The sequence below is a fragment of the Silurus meridionalis genome, chromosome 26 (assembly GCF_014805685.1).
Source record: "Silurus meridionalis isolate SWU-2019-XX chromosome 26, ASM1480568v1, whole genome shotgun sequence".
Taxonomy (NCBI): domain Eukaryota; kingdom Metazoa; phylum Chordata; class Actinopteri; order Siluriformes; family Siluridae; genus Silurus; species Silurus meridionalis.
The window spans coordinates 9,142,118-9,163,791 of NC_060909.1; the positions used below are offsets into that span (position 1 = coordinate 9,142,118).

The 21,674-nt window shown below is 39.7% G+C and overlaps 1 protein-coding gene across 5 annotated transcripts in view; it reads left to right on the forward strand.

Moving 5' to 3' along the window:
* The first annotated feature begins 3,245 nt into the window (after positions 1-3,245).
* Positions 3,246-21,674, forward strand: part of chd9 (chromodomain helicase DNA binding protein 9) — a 77,351-nt gene continuing 58,922 nt past the window's right edge. For 4 of the 5 annotated variants that reach the window (XM_046840946.1, XM_046840948.1, XM_046840949.1 and 1 more), the window contains exons 1-2: positions 3,246-3,384; positions 14,094-15,740. In XM_046840946.1, coding sequence (XP_046696902.1) covers positions 14,214-15,740 — 1,527 coding nt within the window. In that variant the 5' untranslated portion in view covers positions 3,246-3,384; positions 14,094-14,213. Of the gene's footprint in view, positions 3,385-12,688; positions 12,740-14,093; positions 15,741-21,674 lie in introns of all 5 variants that reach the window. The other variant, XM_046840947.1, reaches the window with a different exon arrangement.

Here is a 21,674-nt window from a genome sequence, read left to right on the forward strand (position 1 = left end):
TGAATCACAAAAAAAACAAAAACACTTGTGGCCTTATTTGTGTGGTGTTTTTTTATTGAAGTAGTTATAAAGGTTTTGGGCTCATAATGATTTATTAGATATTAGTGTTTGACTCTTATCATCATTCTATTAACAGATTGTTGTGCTGAGAGTAAGTGTCTTTCCACTTAAACTGAGTTTATCAAGCAACAGTCTTTGTCAAAAATCATAATATGAACATTATAGCCATAATAAATCATAGTTCTTTGGGCATTAAAATACATTTAAAGGCAAATCCTTTTGTACTTTTACTCAAGTGAAAGTTTAAAGGGAGCACTTTTACTGGAGTTATATTTTACTGAGTGTTGCTCTACTTTCACTCAAGTACATGGTTTGTGTACATGGTTTGTGTACATCATCTACCCCTGATAACAGAACGTACATAAAACACATTACATTAGTCTGAGCATTCATGTTATTTGGCCAAGATATTATTTAATGAATGAGAATTTAATGTTATGATTTTGGTGTGTTCTTTAAATGTAGTGCTAAAGCAAGATTTGTAATTGATTTCAGGGTTAAAAAAAAAGAAAACACCACCACAGTTTCACAATGAACAACATACATAACACATGTTGATCAAATAAAAGAATGTATTTTAATGTCAGGGCACAATGTATGACTAAACAGAAAGGTGTTTGGCAATGAGTGTTGTAGTGCCACTGGCAGGAGTGAGGTTAGTCTTATACATGGAGAAAATGCATGGTGACGCCCAGGTGCCAGCTTTATACAGGCTTCCTGGTGTGACATTCTTCTGAATACTATCTAAGAGGATGATGTTTTTTGTACAGTATTTCTTCACAGTAGTTCACCCAGTTCATCTATAGAGCTCGAACATTACACACAAAACTCGATGGGTCACGTCTGTGCAAGTAAAAGGAAACCATTTGTCTTTCCACTGTGACTGATCAGCAGTCAGTGTGTTGATTGGAAAGTTACCATTCAGGCTAAATAATACTGTAGAGCATGCACCAGGTGAAATGAGGTATTCTTCTCTGTTGTGAGGTGCTTGTAAACAAATCCTGGATCCAACCTTAAGGTAACCGCAGAGTCAGGTGATCGGCATATTCAAGGTAAGGTCATCATCACAGCATTCAAATCTTCCACAAATCTTTTTTTGCGTAGATGATCGCTAACAGAAAAATAGTGTATGTTTCTGTTAAGCTTTCTATAGAGGCTCAGAAACAATGTCTTAAGGGAGACTATATTCTTGGGGAATTGTGACAAATGGCCTTGCAAATAGAGCATAATAAGTTTATGAGCCCATAGAGATACCCCACTCATAGTACTGTGATGTGCTGCAATGGCTGCCAAACAATATACGTACTTAACCTATGGGTTAAATTGTCTAGCAGTCCTTGGAGAGAAGTTAGTATTTTGGGATTTAGGCAATGCACTAGATGCTGCTGATGGGGTGCAACTTCTTTGCAGGACTCCTGCCTAATGTCTGCTAGCTTTCTGTGCTCTTGTTTACACTGGCTGCTGTCCTCTGTTGATGATTTTCTTTCGAACCCACAGAGACATTTGACCTGGCTAAGTATGTAAAATCTTTCCATTTATTTGGAACAGCACATCTGTTTTAAAGGAATCTGCCAGCTACCACAATCGAAAGAAGAACAGAAAACCAAGGTCTTGCTAGAAATTGGGGACTAGTGGGACTAGTGGCCCAGTTGCTGTATTATGTGCCATGTGAGGAGATTCAGTGTTAGAAAAATAGAGGTATCTAGAAAGACAACGGAAAGTCGTAAACCAGTGCATCCCGTCCTAGTCAACTGTTAGTTCTTCCAGAAAAAAACCCACAAACAGCAAAGAATTGACTTGCCTTTGGTGATGAGGTCCACTTTAAACATTTTGGACAACTGTGAAGCCAAATGGGCCAAATGGGCCTGTTGACCATCACATGCCAGATTGAATTCTGACTGTTATCCACTCATCTGGAAAGGCATTTCACTAAATTTCGAATCATGTGGTTGGGGATTTGTGTTCATACAGATACAAAAGCATTAGTGAGCCCAGTCACTGATGTTGGGTCTGTTGTTTACTCAGTGTTCCAGGTGTTTTGTTGGGTTGAGGTCAAGAATCTGTGCAGGACACTCAAGTTCTCTTGGTTCTTCCAAACTGAGCAAATCATATCATCATGGAGCTTGCATTGTGCACAGAGGTATTGTAACACTGAAAATGATTTAGAATTTGTAGTTTCTTTGTAATTTTGAAGAATACAATTTATTTAACATTGTATTTAATCACCTGCTTCTGACTTCTGCATATGAATGTGATGACCAGCTGTCCACAAACCATAGTTAGCGTAGTTTAAACTGTCCAAATTTCTAAAGAAGTGTATGTTAAATGTGAATATATGCACGCTAACTTGTCATCGGCATTCAATCCAGTATGTAATTCCACCTCACATTATGTTTTACACATATGTGTTCTCAAGACAACCCATCAGGATAAAGTGGTGATGTGACTCCAGAAGACCCACTTAAAACTATACATTGTGAACGTTTTTTTCACTCACGTTGCTTGAATATCCGATTACTAAAAGGCACAATATTTTAGAGTGAAGTTTCTATGTGGTATTTAAGTCAAATTTAGCCGTATATGTGATTTTTTAGTGTGAAAACCCAAAGACTCTTTAGAGACAGTGATGTAAAATAAATGTAAAATACTACCAGTGGCCACTAGATGTCGACAAACACCAGCGTCTCAAGTGTCCCCTGACCCATTACCTAAAACAGGCATTTCATTGCATAAAATATGAAACCAAAACTCTAATGTCGTATTACTGGTACCGTGATATATACTATTTCGTATTGAAATACACGTTTTGTTTGGAAATAGATCACCACTTGTTGGTTTTCTCTACTTTCACGTACGCCACTACAGGTCGAGTACGCCGATGTAAGACCTAATTTGATTGGCTGATCGCTTTTCGAGGCCATTTTGTTTGGCCCGTTTTTAACACTTTGTTTTTGTCATTCCAATCCAGAAAAATGAATAAAACACAATGTATTTAATAGAGACTACTCGACATAAATCGGGCACGCTTTTTTTCTTTTTTAAAAACGAAAGGTTTCGGCTATTTTTCTTAGTTTCTTTTTCTTTCTTCTTGCTTTTGCGATTCAAAACAAGGCGACCAATCAGAGCTCGCGGGAGCGTAGCCGGTATGCAAATGAGGCGTGTCGTCACTCCTGCGTCACCGCCTGGTGGAAGCGCTGAGGTCGCCAACAGCGATATATAAAGTACAATTTCGAAAGAGGAAAAAATCGATATTTATATTTATTTTTTGTTCGTTACGCCGAGGAAATTTGCCGGAGAACCAGCGAAAACCGCCGGGTGGCGTGGGTAAGTAGTGCCTTGAGAGTGTGTGTTGGGAAGGTTTAATTTAATTTTGTTTTTTTTATTTTTTAAACGAAATAACGTCGTCGAGAAGGAAAGGAGAGAGGAGGAGAGTCGAGGGGAGAGGAAACTCAGGTGGCTGGCTGTCAGTGTGGAGAGACACAGAGAAGGAAGGAAGGAAGGAAGGAAGGACAGAAGAACCGTGACAGTCACAGGGAATCCCTGCTGGATATTATAGAGAAAAAGAAATCCCACGACAGGGCTGTTTCATCGTGTTTCAAACAAACCAGATAGCAAACAGCTGCCAGTGTGTGTTTTTAATGTTAGAAAGTTGTTGTCGATCAGACCTGGTCTAATCTAACGGTGAGTCCAGGTCGTGCTCCATGGCTGCATGGTTTTCTCCTCGCTTGGATTATTTCTCCTTCTACTTTGCCTACCCCCCCATCCCCCTTATCCCCCTTATCCCCCTTTCCCTTCTCTTCCTTTCCACTGCCTCCCCTCCCTCTATTGAGGTGGGTTTATCTACACACGTGTACTTCTACTTCCCCTAGCTTCACCTCCACACTCCCACAACTTCAAGTTTCTCAAACATTTGTGACATTTGTGAGAAAAAAGTGCAGGGCTGATTAAAATCGATGTGGGTTTCGAGACCTGTTGATATCTCCGATCAGTTTTATTGATACTATCGAATAACTTTTCCCCAGACGCCTTCAATCAGCTTTCGAAGAAATGCGTACTGATAATAACACAGAAAACTGGAAACGGTATCGATGCTGTAAAAGTTACACTTGATGCGGAAAGTTTCCAGGGAAGTAAGGATGATTTGGATTAAAAACAGAGCGATTATTAATAATAATAACAATGCATCTGGAAATGCAACGAGATTTAATGTAATCGTCTGTTATCAAGCTTTAAATTGGGGTTTATTTATTTTTACAGGGGCTCGAAATAATAATATACAAATAAAGACCTTCCTGTAAAACTTTATAGGATCCGTAAACTTTCACAGCAATTAATCCCTCAAAAATCAGCGAGACGCATGTTAACCTGTACGAGATCCTAATCTTTCCTAAATTGTATTTCTCTTAGATTTGAGTTATATCGGGATAATTCTCATCCTATCGACAGGTTACGATGATCAGGTTTCTGGAGATCCGGCAGATGTAGTAAAGTATTAGTTTCCAGAGAAACAGGATGTTTTGGATAAAAAAAAAAGGTCTTTATCAGCTGAGTAAGCACAATTGATACAAGGCCTTAATAAAATGTGCAGGCAAACATGGATTTATCTGCTAAAATATAATCCGATGCTGATAAAGTGCACTTCTGGAACGTTCTATTCAGAAATAGTCATCCACTGAAAGTTTTAACACAAAGTTTACAATCAGGATCATCACAAACTGTGTGTAAAGTGTAATGATGATAATAGCAACAAGATTGATCAAAAATTACCTGGAGAGCCGTGATCTATCGCAAGGAATAAAACGCTAGGAGAAAAAAAACCTTTGTCATCCTCTCCACCTGTTGATCAGATTATGATCATACCGATCTAATCCGAGTCTGAGATAAACACACTTTAGCTATGATTTGGATTTTGTACATGATAACAAGTGATACTCCGATTTGAGATATTTCATGGATTAGTTCATGTGTAATAGCTGTTATTATATGGGATTTAGGCCTAAAGTATCTGATCTGAAAACTTGGACTAGATGCTTGTTAAATATGATCGGATCAACAGGTGGAAGGCTGATAAAGCAAACCTCTTGACCTTTTAAAGACTTTCTGGAGATAATAAACAGGTATTGAACGATAATTCAGTAAGGTGAGATGAGAAGGAAGTCTATTTCTGCTACTTTTACAATTGTGAAAAGATTTAAACTTTTAAAGTTAATGACTGATTAATATAGTGACAGTAAGATGTAAATTAGGATGTCACTTTAACAGACAGATTAAAATGTTAGGTTGTTTTTTTTAGACAATATAGAAACAAAGTTTTTACCTGAACTCTAAAAGTTCTCCTGCTGGAACATTTGTAAATGCTCACCTGCTAATATGTGGGATTCAGATGTCACTGAAAGTGTTTGCGACTATCAGCAGGTTGAAGGGTGATGAAGTGCAGACCTGAAAATCTCCAGAAACAGTAATAAATAAAGCTGGAAAGTGGAACATATAGATGCGGATTTGGGAACTGAGAGTTTTCTAAGATGTTTATCTTGATTGTGCTGTGCAAGCTGAGTGCAGCACTAATAATAATAATAATAAGACAGTAGGAGAAAGAATGAGTTTTTTTCTGAAGCACGGCCTCGACGTTCTTGCACGTTCTTAGACTTGTAGAAATACAATCCGATCAACAGGTGGTTGTCCGCATTCTGATAAACCGCTGTCCAGTCATGGCATCGTTGTCTGAAGAATGTCACGATCATGGAGCTCCCTCCAGAAATGAGATCAAAACAACGGACAGCTGGGCAGATTTGTGCGTCATTGCGGTGCATATTTACAAAAAAAAGATGGCGAGGGGGTCAGTTTACGGATTTAGGATTCCTATTTTTGCATCAATTGCATTTTTCTTGCCAACAAAATAGAAACTAGAGAAGTTGAGATAATAAATTTGAGAGACTTCCAACGATAGACGTATCTGATTTGTAAACGTGGCCTCTGGAAAATTAAAAACAGAGGTTTTATGACCACTGAGCGTAAACACTCGATAACGAGATGAGACGGACAAAACTCTTCAGTTTACACGCTGTTACAGGTAGTCCTCTACTTACAATGGAGCGATGTTACGACAACCCCATCGTAAGTCAAAAATATAAGTCGAAGATGGTGCTATGACTGTGACGGTCTTTCCTGCTTCATGCTTATTTATCATTTTCATTTCCTATGAAAACTTTGGGTTGAAAGAGGCAGATGTAAAGGACAAAGGGGTGTGGAGACCGCTGTGGTGACCCCTAATGGGAGAAGCCGAAAGAAGAAGATCATTTTCGGATGAAAACTGATGGCTTTTTACTACAAGCAGGAGACATACTTGGGCAATTGGAAGACATGCTTTTAACACTAAAATTGCTGTTTGAAACGGAGAAAAAATACACACTGAGACTTTTTACTCTGTCGACCGTTTGCGAGAGCGGGGCATCTCACAGGGCGAGAGCTACGCTCATCCCAGCTGAGCGCTGTTGCACGAAAATTAAAATTGTTTACAATTTTGTTGCTCTAAGATCGAAAAATCTTAAGTCGAACCATCGTAACTTGGAGACCATCTGTATATGGAATTTCTGTGGACGTGTGAGTTAAATAGTTTTTTCCCCATTTGGAGTCTGTCCTTAGGTCTTAATTGAAATGTCTTCCTTTGACAGTAAATCAGAAGTTAGCATGTCTTTTTTTTTTTTTATCCTTTTCAGGACTTCAAACTTCAAAAGAAAAGAACACCTTTGACATTAATAATAATGAATTATGTTTGCTGAAGACAGGAAACACGTCAGGGTGGCGTTTCTGTTGTTCTTGTTGTTGGCATTATGATGTCATGAGGTCTGATTGTGTAAAGTAGCAGTACTCAAACTTTTTCAGCTGTAGTTTCTCCTCCATTCGTTTCTCGAGGCACACCGGACTACTGCATATAGAGCTGTGAATGTGCTAGACATATGAGGTGGGCACGGTTTGTGACTTTCGACCATCCAGATAAGTGATTAGTAGACTCTAAGAAGGGTGATGGTTTACTGGGGAAGCACACTTGACCGGGCGCGTGTGGGCGGGTGATAATGGAGCGCACAAGCCGGGATTGAGATAAAACTAGAGTGCGGCACCGTGACCTGCAGAAACTGGAAATTTTTCAACACTGATAACACTAGTAACAACAACAACAACATGTTGCTGCAGTCGAGTAACTAAAATAAATATATAAAAAAACAAAGCGATTTTGATGAATGAACGTCTGTGGTGGATTTATATACGAGTGTACGTGGAGAGTTTGAAATGTCAGAAACCTCCGAACTGTTTTTAAGTATAATGACTCTGTTATAAAACAATAGCAGGAGGGTGATTTATAAAAGCATATTTTCAAAGCAGAGCCAAGCCAATTTCCTTTTTTTAGCCTTTATTAGAACGAAAGATTCTAAATAGAAGTGCAGCTTCCACCTTCCAGTCCCAGGTCTCCATTATCATTCGACATGGTAAATAAGTAATCTGCTTCTTTTGGGACACACGAAGCCAAGCGACTGCTGCACATGCCGTCAGCCCTCTTCCGCATACGTGCACGTACATTTCGCAGATCGACAAGAACGAGTACGTCTTCAGTCCTATTCAGGCCAGTTTTGCACACTTGACACCTGGCCAAGGATGTGAGGCTTCGAGGATTCGATCCTAGTAACATAACTCCAGAACTCCACTCTAAAGCCTATTGAGTCTGCTGAATTTGGAAATGTTGGGTTTCTGATTGTAAGTTTAAATCCCAGAATCACCAAGCCGCTGCTTGACCCTCATCGGATCATTTGTATAAAAAAACAATAATAATTTTCAGTAGATGTAAATAAGGGCACAAACATACATCTTGATATTGAAACCGATGCTGATCAAAGATGCGACGAACCATTGAATTCAGCTTTTATCGCAATGCATGTGCTCGTCATGCCGCATCTTATGGTCAGATGTAATCTTGTTGAAGCGGACAACATGCTGGCGGCTGATTATTAAAAAGCATCATTGAGCGTGCCGGTTTAAAATGAGCGCAAGCTGTTGTGAATTGCACTTGCCCCCCCGGAGCAGAGCGTAGACCCCGGCTGAACTTCTCACTCTCACAGTTTCTCTGCATGCTCATTTCATGTCCCTAAATATTTTTGTGGATCATTAACAGATGGTTGTGGTCATTTCTTTTTAATGACCATGCTAATTGATACGGGTTTTTGCACTTTCTAGTAAAGGCTGTAGGAAGATGCTGGAGTTGCTCCCTGAAATATTACCACACACTCCGCTTTGCTTTGAAAGCTTTCGAAGTGCATGAATACATGAATCAAAACATGATGGGTTTCAATGACTAGGAGTCTGATAACGACCTCAGTTTTCAGCCGAATACGTTTGTTCTTGAAGAATGAAACAGTTCCCATCATTTGGCATTAAATGAGCATTAGATAAAAGCTGTCACACCATTCCATGAATCAAGCAAAAGGATCAGTTTGTTTCGCCCACTTAAAAAAACCTTTACACTATTTTTCATGTTAATACATTTTGTCAGGTTGCGTTTTGCGTCGTCAGCTTCTCGTTCACTACTCGCTGAAGAAAAGAGCTGAGGTGGGGGAGAAAGTATTTTTCTATAGTGGCCTTTTCTCAAAGATCTCATATCTCGGTTTAACAAAGAGGTTAAACGATGGTCTGGGATCAGATCTTTCATGGAGTCTCGATTGTAGACAAACGAGGGCGTTTCTTTTCAGCGTCGGCTGTCACTCAGTGTTGGCAAAAAAAAAAGCTGTCGAAGCATCAGAATGTCTATTATCGAAGTCCTTCAATGATGATAATGTGTGAAATTCAGTACTCTGCTCTCCTCAAAGTGGTCAGGAGGGCAGAGAGGAAGCAGCAAATTTATATTAGATTTATATTACAGAAAAAGATATCAACCTTTTTTCGTGGAGGCTGCTTAAATTCAATATCAGTATTCAATAATCAGTTTGAGTGATATACGTCAAATGTCACGTTTTATATACACAGTCAGTTCTCATTAGCGATCGCAATACTTTTCTTGTAGCCCTCAGCAATCATGAAGAACTTTTCTAATACAGGATTTTGTGCTTTCGGCTAGTTTTAGGTTAATGGCTATGTATCTGAAATTCTGTTTAAAATGTAGTTTTTTTTTACCATTACCGTTCAGATTATTCTGAAGCGTGTGGCCAGAAAGTGTACATCAGTCTCTGTATTGTCCAAGGCAGAGACTAATGAAATCAACCAGATAACCACATTACCTGGAAACCCACCGCGCAGTGTAACATAACATGATGTATAGTGTAGAGGTAATGCGTTTTTTTGGTTATTAAATGGTCAGACTGAATGCAATTGAAACTGAAACTCGTAATGTGCGAGTTACTTATGTTTCCCAGCTCCCAGCGTACAAAAGCGGGGTGGGAAAACCTTCCCGAAAGTGTGCCTTTCGTTTGCTTATTTGGATATTAGTTCTGTTCTACTTTACTGAGCTCCACACAGTCATGCAACCTTTTGTAGTGAAATTGCAGCACAGCAAAAACAGACTGTATTTAAACAACGAGGCAAGGAGCTCGCAGGCTAACGATAATAATGACTATAATGTTGATGATTCTCAAAGCATTGATCGTTGCAGTCAGCATTAGAGATTTTACCCAGCATGCCCGGGTCTGCATATCAACTGGTCTAAAAACCAGTACCGAGTAACCTCGTTACTTGCGACCTTGATAGTTCGCGACTTTTCATTTGGAACCTGACTGAGAACCGCGAGTTTTTAAAACAGAGTTTGTACTGATAAATTACATAAAAATGTTTGGAAAACTATTGTATTATTGATTTAAAGTAGTAAATAAAACATCTATGAGAAGTATTTCACAATTTTTGTTGAGTTGACAGTACAGTACAGTACATGTACAATTCCCCTTAAAAAAGGAACCATCAAAAGTATACTGTTAAAATGGTAATTACTGCTGTGGCCATATTGACTTGATGCCAGTTTGTAAACGGGGAAGGGACTGCTGGTTGAGAAAACCATCCGAGGTCGATGAGTTGAAAGTGCACGTTGGAGTGTTTTCGGTGGTTGTTACCGGGGGAATTTGCCAGACGTTCCTTTATGTTAATTTTGAAAGTTTTCTGTGTTTGAATTTTATTTATTTTTGTATTTTTTTAATGTGTATAGCAACTTTTTTTTTCTTTTCTTAATTAACAAGGCTATATTTAGAGTAAAAAAAAAAAAAGAAATCTGCACAAAAAGTCTTTACATCAATTTGCATGTTCATTATATAAATAAGACATTAATTCATACCTAGGCACTGAGGTGTAAGTTTTTTGTTTTGTGTATGTTTTTTCCCTTACCTATGTAATATTTGTGATGATACACAGTGGTCCCAAAATACAGGGTAAATGCTACATTATAAGGTCGAGTTATATACAGAAGAGGTTGCAAAATCAAAATATTCAGGAATTAATAATCTAAAGACAAAATTAGAAATGACACAGAAATAAGTTTTATAGCAGAAAGGCATTTTTACGTTCATAACTGTTAGTATTGTGTATTTTAAACTATGACCATAAGATTAAAAGCTGGAAATCACAGTAGGTCCCATTCACTTAAGTTACAGTAGCGGCAGTAACCTAGTTAACTTATCCAGACTAGTATGGCTAATGGGTTTCCTGTTAGAACCATGAACAAACTAGCAGAGTAAAAATGTTAAAAACAAACATATTTTGTACATTATAAATATGCATTTGGCTGATTGTAGGCGGTCGTTGCTGTGGAATCCCCTTATGTTAGGAAACTGGTTACCTTTTGTATGTCATTATGAATTTGAGCAAGTTATTATTTCGAATGTGGCATTTCAATCATGCCACAGCGATTTGAGTTCCGACCCATCTTATAGGATTTCACACTTTAAAAAATATTCTCCAGCACATTGATTTCAATCGAAGAAACGTGCTTATTAAACACTCGCATTTACCCACGTTGCATCACGGGGCAGTGTACCTTTATAGCGACGTTAACTAGGTTACGGTTGTTGTGCAGAATGCTTCCTGGAAAGCGCGACAGATAGGGGGTGTCTCATATGCGTGTAAGCGCGTGTGTGTGTGTGAGAGAGAAAGAGAGTGTGATTTTTACAGAGTTGGTGACAGGCTTAGTCCCACACCTGCACATGGAGGAAAGATCCTCGGCAAAACGTCATGCGTCATACAGGTTTTTTTTTTTTCTTTTTTTTCTCGTCTCTCAGAAATGCTCACGCACTCGATGACTTTTAGATCGTTTCGTTTCTAGACCAAGTTTTTGCGTTCTGAGCCAAACATTGTTTGTTTACCTGTTCTCTTTCAAACATGGAAAATCGCTATCGGGTTTTTGCTTAGATGGAAAGTACGTTCTTTGTAATCCTGTAAAACATTAACTGTCCAATAGTTCACCTCAAAATGATTTGACATTTGATCAGTATCAGAAGTGTAGTATCAGAAGAAGTAAACAGAAAATTATAAACAAAGGTTAAGTAATGTTATGCAAAACCTTTTTGCATTGTGTGTTAGGTGGATTTGCCTGGTGGATGTGTTTGTGCTTGTGTTTTTGTGTGTGTGTGTGTGTGTGTGTGTGTGTGTGTGTGTGTGTGTGTGTGTGTGAGTCAGCAGGTCGTGACTGACCTCTTCCGCAGCTAGTGTTGGTCAGGACAGTCTTTCTGTCACTGTGCTTGCTTGTGTTTTTTGTGTGTGCGTGTGTGCGTCTGTACACACCGCACTGATGCCTGTTTTGTATATGCGCTGCTCTGCCAAAGGTGTTTGAACACCCGCGTTTTTCCACCCATATGTGGTTCTTCCACAAACTGTTACCACCAAGTTGGAGGTAAAATTGCACACGATTTTAAATGACGTCTTCGGAGAGAGTTGCATTAGATTTTCTCTTCACTTAAACATAGTAGACCCCAACCTGTTGCAGCTTCACAGTGCACAAAGCCAGCTCCAAGAACATATGGTTTACAGGGTTTGGAGCGGAAGGTCTCGAGTGGCCTGCTATAGAGCTCTGACCGCATCGAACACTTTGAGATAAATTGGAACACCGACTTCACCCCAGACCTAATCACCCTTAATTATTGCTTGATCTTTCGAATGTTCTTGTGGTTGAATAAACACACTTTCAAAATCTAGAGAAACATCTTTCCAGAAGAATGGCGGTTGTTAGAACAGCAAATGGGGACTGGATGTGGAATGAGATGTTCAAAAAAAGCATTGCAGACAGTTATGTGCACATTATGGTCAGGTGACCACAAACTTTTGTCCATATAATGTATGCTTAGTGTGGGCTTTTAACCCAAATTCATATCTTTTATCCAATTCATATTTTTTATAATATGCAAAATAAGTGGAATATATGATTGAACATTTTTAAGAGTAATGGGAGCCTGTAGCTACACTTTTCTTAGTGATTTTTCGCATCTAGCTGGAAAACATGAAGATTGGAGGGATCTTGTTTCCACAGCACAGTTGTTTACTGTCAATTTTATAATAAAGTTAAACATTTATTTACATATATAGTCTACAAAAAGTTTAACGATAGCATGCTAGAAACAAAAGGTTGGGGTGGCAAATGTGCTAATATAATATGTATTGTTTATTCCAGGATTGTATTGAAGCACATCACTAAGATTTTTCGACTCGGATTTAGTTGAAGGTATTGATTCATTTTCTATGTGTAGAAAGTAGAATGTGTAGCAGTATGAAAGGCAAATCAAAGGAAATATTACTTTATCTCTTTTCCAATACAATAAAATATTTTGCCATCTGATACCGGTGAGAATAATGAAACCTCAAGTATTGGCTGATACAGATACGAATTTGTAAATATAATACAGTTTGAGAAAATTTTAACTTTTGGGAAAAAAAACAGATCTGATCTACCAGATTTTCCAGGTACTCAGTGGGTATCAGATCCGTGTCATCCCTAGTTTCTAAAGTTGCACCTAATTCTTGAGAACTGGAACTTGGTTGACACACCAATGATATAGCTAGTCTGAGGTAAAGCGTTTTCTTTAGGTTTTCCACCACGAGAGAGAATTTTGTGACAGGAGTTTTTGCTTTGCGTTTTTGACATAAACAGGAGCTTTTGTGTAGACTATAAATTGCTAAGAAAAAAGTAACTTATTGTTGTTGTTAATAAAGAAAAATGTACATCACTGACACATTGTTGGTGATGCAAGTGGAATAAAGGTTTTTTCTTTTTTTCTTTTTTTAATTAATTAATTAATTTTTTAAATCAGGAATAAAATATAAAATGTAGTTGTGAGAATACAAAAAAAAAAGATTTGTCTGGATAAAAAAACAAAAAAACCACGTTCAAAATATTTTAGCCATGAAGCTGTTAAGAAAACTGAAAGTAAAACTTTCTCTTCTCTGATTTTTATCTTAAGGATTTGTAGTTCATAATCAGTACAAACAAATTAGGCTATCTGTCTATGTGCTGCTTCACTTGTTTTTGTCATACTCATAGTGTAAACAGGATGAGTACATGTCTGACCTTCACAGGGGATGAGAAAACACACGAGTCAGTCTAGGGACCATTGTGCTACATGAAGTTGAAATACACATACGGTTGTTTTCATTGATGGGGTGTTTTAAATGTAATGCTGAGTCATAGCAGAGGTACTATGAAAATTTCCTTTGACTCATTGACGGGGTTCCCAGTCGCTTAAGCGTGGGTTAAACCGTGTAGGTTAAATCACACTGTCGCCTGGTTGTAGGTGCTGCGTTTAACTTTTAACACCATCTTTAGTTGACTCATTGTTAAAGGAATCGATTTTAGTAGTTAGTAGTATACATTTAAAAATGTCCCGCCATCTTATCAATAGCAGTATATTTAACATAATTAGGTTGCCACATGACAGACATATGTGCCTTTGCTTATAATCACACGTTTTTTTGTTTTTTTCTCCCTAAAAGTATAAGATTTTTTTGGGGGACACCAGAATCTTTTTTTGCATATTTAAAATATTTTAGTTTCAGCAATACTTTTTTTTGTCTCTTTGCAGAAACGGATTTGCAATGGACACGTCCTGAAGCTTTACAGAAGGACTGTACATTTGGCTGTCCTGTTACATGGACACATATAGAAGCCAAATCTCTATGCAACACTTACAGCTGATTGCATAATGGACTATTTTGGTGACCCCAACATTTTCGAGGATTGTTTTACCTCAGTCCATGTTTCTTTGGCGGATGAGCTGGACCTTGGCTCAGGGTTTGGCACACTGCAACTTAATGCAGTGGAAGCCGAGAAACACCCTGGAATAGAGGCAAGTACTTTGCCATCTGCTAACCAGCATGGGGTAGACTACCATCAACGAATAGGGCAGTTTGATGGGATGAAAGTCCAGACGTCCATGGCACAGTCCTTTCCTAGCCAAGGAGGAGACGGCAGTGTCGGTGGCGTTTTCATCAACGAGCAGTCTCATTTTCAAGACCCAACCATGAATCAAGCACCTCAGACCAATGGACTGTATCCCAACAGCAGTCCCATATGGGGGGAACAGAGAGCCAATGCCTACCACCATCAGCAGCTGCAGCATCAGCATCAGCAGCTTCAACAGCATCAGCAGCTGCAGCAGCAGCGGCATAAACAACATATGTGTCAGCAGCCTTTTCCGGAACAATTTCAGCATCGTCAAGGCCAACAACGTCATCAACATCAGTTCAATCATCAACATTCACACCTTCAGCAGGGTCAGCAAGTTTTGAGACAGCATCTGCTGTCAGCTCAGCATCCGATGCCCCACCAACAAATTAACCCCCAGATTTTACATCGACATGCAAAGAGCTACCCGGACCATACCAACGTCTACTACCAAGAAAATGTTGCATCCCACCAAGGCCACCACAGTGCGATTAATTCAGAGCGAAGCCCTTTTCATCCAGGAGTTGATCCACAGGCTAAGTCTTACCTCGAAGTACATCTGATTGCCGCAACATCTCAGCAACAAAGTGGATTTGAGATGGCTCAAACGGTACAAGGGTTCCCTGGTGTTCCTGACACTGAGGACAATAATCTAGGGTACCATGTACAGTCTTCCCCTGCAGCCTATGCCATGTCTTCCTGTTCAGCTAATATTGCATCTTCCTATCCCTCTTCTCAGTATTCCTTCCCTGGTCAACCTTCTCCTGTCGTAACTTCATCACAGCATCACAGCAACATCCCACCTGCTACTCGTAATTCCAGCTGCTTATACATGGCAGATCCAATAATGGAACAACAACCAAAGGGGAGTCAAATCCAGGTTCCTGGAAATCATCCTCAGGAGTGTCCTTTTCGTGCTCTACCTTCTAAACAAGTCCAGGATGCTTATGGTGCTTCTGAGGTGTTCTCTGAAGGCCTAGGTCCTTTCTCTACATCAAACGGTCCTTTCTCTCATGAGATAGATGATGACCACAGTGTCAGTGGAAGTGGGTTTCAGGGTCTGGATGAAGTCGCGTTGTTGGATCATCAGGGAGGCATTGGGGCGATAGGAGCAGGACATAATATTCTGGAAGAAGACCTGCTGCCTGAGCTGGAAGCTTTTGTTCAGCAGGACACATCCAGCTGGAACAATACAAGACATAATGAAGTACGTCGAGAGAACATGGTAAATGATTCGGAAGGTGTGGATTTTACGGATTCACTAACTTTGCGTTTTAAGGCCCAGGTAAGGTCATCTGTACTTCTATATAAACTGTATTTTTATGTTCAAAGTAAATCTGGAAGAGTTTTGGATTTTCCTCATTGTAACCAGGCTGGAAGTGTTTTATTGCTAGGGTGTTTGATATCCATGGTATATCCACAATTAAATTATGCATTATTTTTCATGTCACGGCACTTGAAGACATTTCTGTGAATAACACTGCTTATCTCATCATGGCACCTATATATATTTATTAGGCAGCAAGTGAACATTTTGTCCTCAAAGTTGACGTGTTAGAAGCAGGAAAAATGGGCAAGTGTAAGGATTTGAGGAAGTTTGACGACGGCCAGATTGTGGCGTCCAGACGACTGGGTCAGAGCATCTCCAAAACTGCAGCTCTTGTGCTGTGTTTCTGGTCTGCAGTGGTCAGTATCTATCAAAAGTGGTCCAAGGAAGGAACAGTGGTAAACCGGGGGGGTCACGGGCGGTCGAGGTTCATTAATGCACGTAGGGAGAGAAGGCTGGCGGTGTGGTCCGATCCAACAGACGAGCTCCTGTAGCTCAAACTGCTGAAGAAGTTAATTCTATTAATGTTTGACCGGTCAGAACTGTTTTGTCAGCAAAGGGGGGACCAACACAATATTAGGCAGGTGGTCATAAAGTTATGTCTGATCAGTGTATTATAATACAGACAACATTTCAGAAAAAAAGTGATGTCATTTATTATATAGCAATTGTTCTGTTCTTTTTCTATTCTATTCTATTCTATTCTATTCTATTCTATTCTATTCTATTCTATTCTATTCTATTCTTTGTCATGTGCCGAATTTTCTTTTTAGTGTGTTACATTATAGGAAAAACAGGTTTACAGGCTTCTAGAAAACAATTTCTGAAAGGTACATGCCGTTTTGACATCATGATTCCCTAGATGGACAAAATAATGATATTTTAATAGGGGGCCAATTACTTTTTTTAATAGGGGACAAAAAAATTTAAGGAGAAAAATCTCTGAGGATGTCGACTGAAAGATTCCAACCTGGTTGTGATTAAAGGATTAAACTGCAGTGAAGCATTTAATTTCATATTTTATAAAGGTTAAGGCAAGCCATAAATTAGACTGACAGGCAGGCAATGGTAAGTGACAAGGACGAAGAAAGAAAAGGAAATGAACTCCTGTGAGTCCTGGCGCGTGAGTATTGAAATATTAGGGATTTTTAGCGAGGAGTCCAGCTAGCAGCTGATTAAGAGTGGCAGCAGTGGGCTCAGGACTTACCCAGGTTAAGCATGCTTAAGGCTATAACAAGATGTCGGTCAGGCCGGCCAAGGGCTACCACAACAACATGCACTCCACATGAGGGCTGGAGCGCGGGGGTGGATGTTCGGCTTGTTTGTATTAGTGTTCATGCGGCTGAATGTTTGTTCGCGTTTGTGGGTGGTGGACTTGTCTGGTGGACTTGGGGGGTTTCGGGGAGTGGAGAGAATGAGGAATGAGTGAAGACAAGCAGAGGATGAAGTGGAGAAAGAAAGAGGAAGGTGGGGGTGGAAGGAAATGCTGTTAACCAGCCCTGCTGGAGGCAATCCTTAGTTCTAGTGTCAGAAGAGTCTACAGCATGCCGCCCCCCCACCCCCCAACCACTCGCTCTCTCTCTCTGATGATGCAACAGCCTCAGTTTCCCCACAGGCTTGTGCTTGACACAGAGAGCCAAGGCTCAGAGGTTCAGCTGCCACACACGCACGCACACACACACACACACACACACACACACACACACACAGAGACACACACACACACACACAGTGCTTGCCAGGTTTACCACACACACACAGGGTGCTCTAAATTTGCCAGTACACATAACCAGCCTTGCACTCATACATGCACACCTTGTCCTTTTGCCCACACCACAAGTTCCAAGACCTACACATACATCTACTTACTCTTAGTCCAATATCACATTATTTACTTCACTTTTCTCTGCCAATTAAAATGGGAGGGGGGGGGTGTATAATTTATTTACTTAATATTTGTAATTTTTGCCACTTTAGATTTCACTCTTTTTTAACTTCACACTGCCATTATATTATGCCTTTTCCATAATTCTATCTATTAATGTACCTGTATCACACTCTCACTGCCTGTTTTTCTACTATCACTCTCTCTATCAGATCCTTTATTTTTTTGCTGTAATAGACTATTAGTCATTTATCTGTCCTTTTGTGATTTTTTTTTTTATTTGTCACTTTTTTCTAACTTTTATAAACAGACTATCTTTAAGCTTCTGAAACTTTCAGACTGGCTTTGAGAAGCCTGTGTGTGTGTGTGTGTGTGTGTGTGTGTGTCGCACACAATTTGATCTATTATTTTTCCTGATACTGATTCTGGGGATCGTCTCAGTGTCGCCTGTAACTACTGCTGATACTACAACTAAAGGAAATGATGCATTTCTTGATATTGATGATTTATTGCTGAGGATATATGACGATATATAGGGATGAATGTTGAAGTTTATACATCATTAGTGGGAGCAGATAAATGGGCGTAGGTAAATACAGACACTCGAAGAGCAGACCGACACATAAGCAGAAGGCCTGCTGAGTTAATTTGTTTGTCCTCACGGGTCCTTAATTAAAGCTTAGGCAGGATGTACGGATTGTGTGACTTCCTGTAGAGAGAGGGAGACGTAGAGTAAAAAGAGTGGATGAAGGTTAGACGGAGCTATTCATGCGCAGTAGAGGGTGGAGAGCCGACAGATGCACAATGTGAGTCAGTTACACTCAAATGAGCAAAGAGGGAAAGAGATAGGGAGAGAAAGAGAGAGAGAGAGAGGGGATGGAGACTTTTTTATTTTTTTCCCCCTGGCACTTTAGTTATGAAGTTCCTACCTTCAAGATTTTAGTTTCAGGGTTAAATGAATCACACGGAACTGTTGCCACGTCTTTCTGATAATATCTGTATTATAATACCACATGAACAGTCCATTAGCGACACTCACCACATACTGTAGTTGAAACATTCTCCTGTTTGTGCATCAGTATTGATGTTTATGACTAAATGTCTGGAGAGCCCAAAGACTAGGTGTATTTACAGTGTCAGTATACAGTATCAGTCATACAGACATTTTTCTTTGTAATTTACCAATGTCTGAGAGAAACGTCGATAGTTCGGGCATTTTCTACTCATTTCCAATGTGAAAGAGTTAAAAACATTGAAAGTCTTTATGCTAACTGGATTCATTGGCAGCCTCGGTTAGATGCTTGCATTTGGTCAAAGTCTAAGCAAAAAGAATCATCACACGCAAACCCACAGATAGAGGAAATGCAGATACCGTGTTAGCCACTGTTGCTACTTTCATGCTGTGATGCCGTAGCCACATTAGCAGATGTGTGAAGTGCTCGTAAATGCAAGTCCACGTAGACGCGGCGCTACTTTGGTAAATTCGGCTCCAACGCACTTTACGTCCAAATGTAAAAAAAAAAGAAGAAAGAATTTGTGAATTTCCGCTGCTTTTGTACATGTAAATAAGTACACGCACTTTTGTATGCAGTCTTCAATAAATATGCATGTAATGTCGTGTTCCCAAAACGAGAGAGTTCCTGTTATAACATATTTATAACACTGTAATGCTAATGTATAGCGGCTAATCGGTCATTCCGACATCAAGCTTATATTTTATTTATTCATTTAGCTTATATATTTTATATTAAGCAATGTTGAGCTCATTTGTCTTTTCTCACGGTGGCATTAGAGACTCCTTCCTTATATGTAAAAGAAACATGACTTCTCAGAAAATGTCCACATATCAACCATCATCAGACTCATCTCCGAATATATCTGTCTTGTACAATATCGCAGTATTCCTGACTCTGAAAGGGAGATGAAATATAGAGAAAGTGCTGACGTTGATCAAACTCGATCCGTTTCAATTGACATCACCGTATGACAAAATATAGCATTTGCGGTGAGCTGTGGGAGGTGGAAATAGGTGTTCGAAAATATATATGAGAGAAGATGGATTATATAGTCCATTTGAAATAGAAAATTTTTCCAATAGAAAATTCCATCAGTAATATTAAAAACCACTCCATTCTGTGTAATGAGCATGTTCTAAATGGCAAGTCAGCTAGTTCCGTTAGTGGGGGGCGGAGCTGGACTGAAACAATGCGCACTGATTGGTCTCCTCAGCTGCTGGTGTACGCTTATCGCTCGTTTCGTCTGACTCCGCCCTTCAATTGCGAACCAGCACACAACTACATGTCTATGCACAGATCGGTGTACCGTATTTTTCGGACTATAAACCGCTACTTTTTTCCCATGTTTTGAACCCCGTGGCTTAAACAACGAAGCAGCTAATTTATGGATTTTTCCTGGGTTTTTCCCGGTTTCACAAACTTAAAGCCAAAAAACTGAACCCCATAACATTAGACCAATGAAATTTCCGAACGGAAACGAAAAAACGCACCTTACCTGTGTTCTGAGCTGCACGGCATCGGGAGAAAAATGTTTTCTTAAACGCACAACGATGGAAAAAAGATAAACTCTTGAGAGAAATAGTTGTGAAAGGAACGAGGAAGACAGTGAACAATGACTTTCTTGGTAGGCTACTGTTTAGATACAAGCCGTTGAGTCTGGGTGAAGGGAGAGCTCGCTAACTCCAGTTGCAACAGAAATCATATAAGCACAGACAGGTTTCCAAAACTCGTGCTTTTTTATTATTCTTGGCAACAGCGTTACGGGTTAATCAAAGAAACTTAGAAATGAGCAACAGAAAATAATAAGGACATAATCCTCGGCCTCCACACATGCAGTAATAACGGAAAAATGCGGTTTCAGGCTTTTCCCAAAATACCGCTATGCTCCTAAAGGAAGCGCAACATATTTCACCCGTTACACCGTGTAACAGACACTGTCTTTCATTAAAGCTTGTGTAAAGTTAATTAGTTTCAATGTAGACAGGTGCGGCTTATTTATGTTTAAAATAAAAATCTTTGTCAAATTCTGCGGCTGCGGCTTATATATGGGTGCGCTTTATAGTCCGGAAATTACGGTATACACTATATATCGCCAAAAGTATTGGGTCACCTGGTCATAAATAAGGGATGGGATTTTTTTGTCCCAATTTGCTCTTATAATTCCCTCCACACTTCTGGGAAGATGTTCCACTAGATTTTGGAGTGTGCTTATGGATATGGATATTTGTGTTTATCAGCCACAAGGCTATTATGAAAGGCAGGTACTGATGTAGTTGAGGAGGCCTGGGGTGCAGTCAGCGTTCACATTCATCGCAAAGGTGTTCAGTAAGAATGAGATCAGAGCTCTATAGCAGGCCACTCAAGATCTTCCTCTCCAAAGCATGTAAACTATATCTTCATGGAGCTCACTTTGTGCACAGAGGCATCACCATGCTGGAGCAGGTTTGGGTTTCCGAGTTCAAGTGAATGCAAAATGTTATTATACCCCATCTTCTTTGTGGTAACAGTTTGGAAAAGAACCACATATAGCAGGAAAGGTCAGGCGACCTTTTGGCAATATAGTGTATGATAAACTAAATTGATTATCCAAACATTAGTCTGTGATGGATGTGTAGAAGTTTTCTGTTGTTTCGTTTCGGTCATGTCCACATATTTAGCTTTACTACTTAGTTCACTGACAGATTTGACCTTATATGCTGAGGATGGAGCCACCAGGAGGAAGGAGGCAAAGAGGAAGACCAAGGAGGAGGGTTGTGGATGTGGTGAGGGAAGACATGCAGGTTGGTTTGAAAGAGGCAGGTGTAGAGGAAAGGGGGTATGGAGATGGATGATCCACTGTGGCGGCCCCTGATGGGAGAAGCCGAAAGAAGAAGATGTAATGTAACATATAACATTGATTTAATGCTCTTTGTGACACTTCATCTTGTTTTGCTTGTGTTGCTAGAGGCTGAAGTCCTCAGACTCTCGCTGATGTATCATGACAGATTGTGG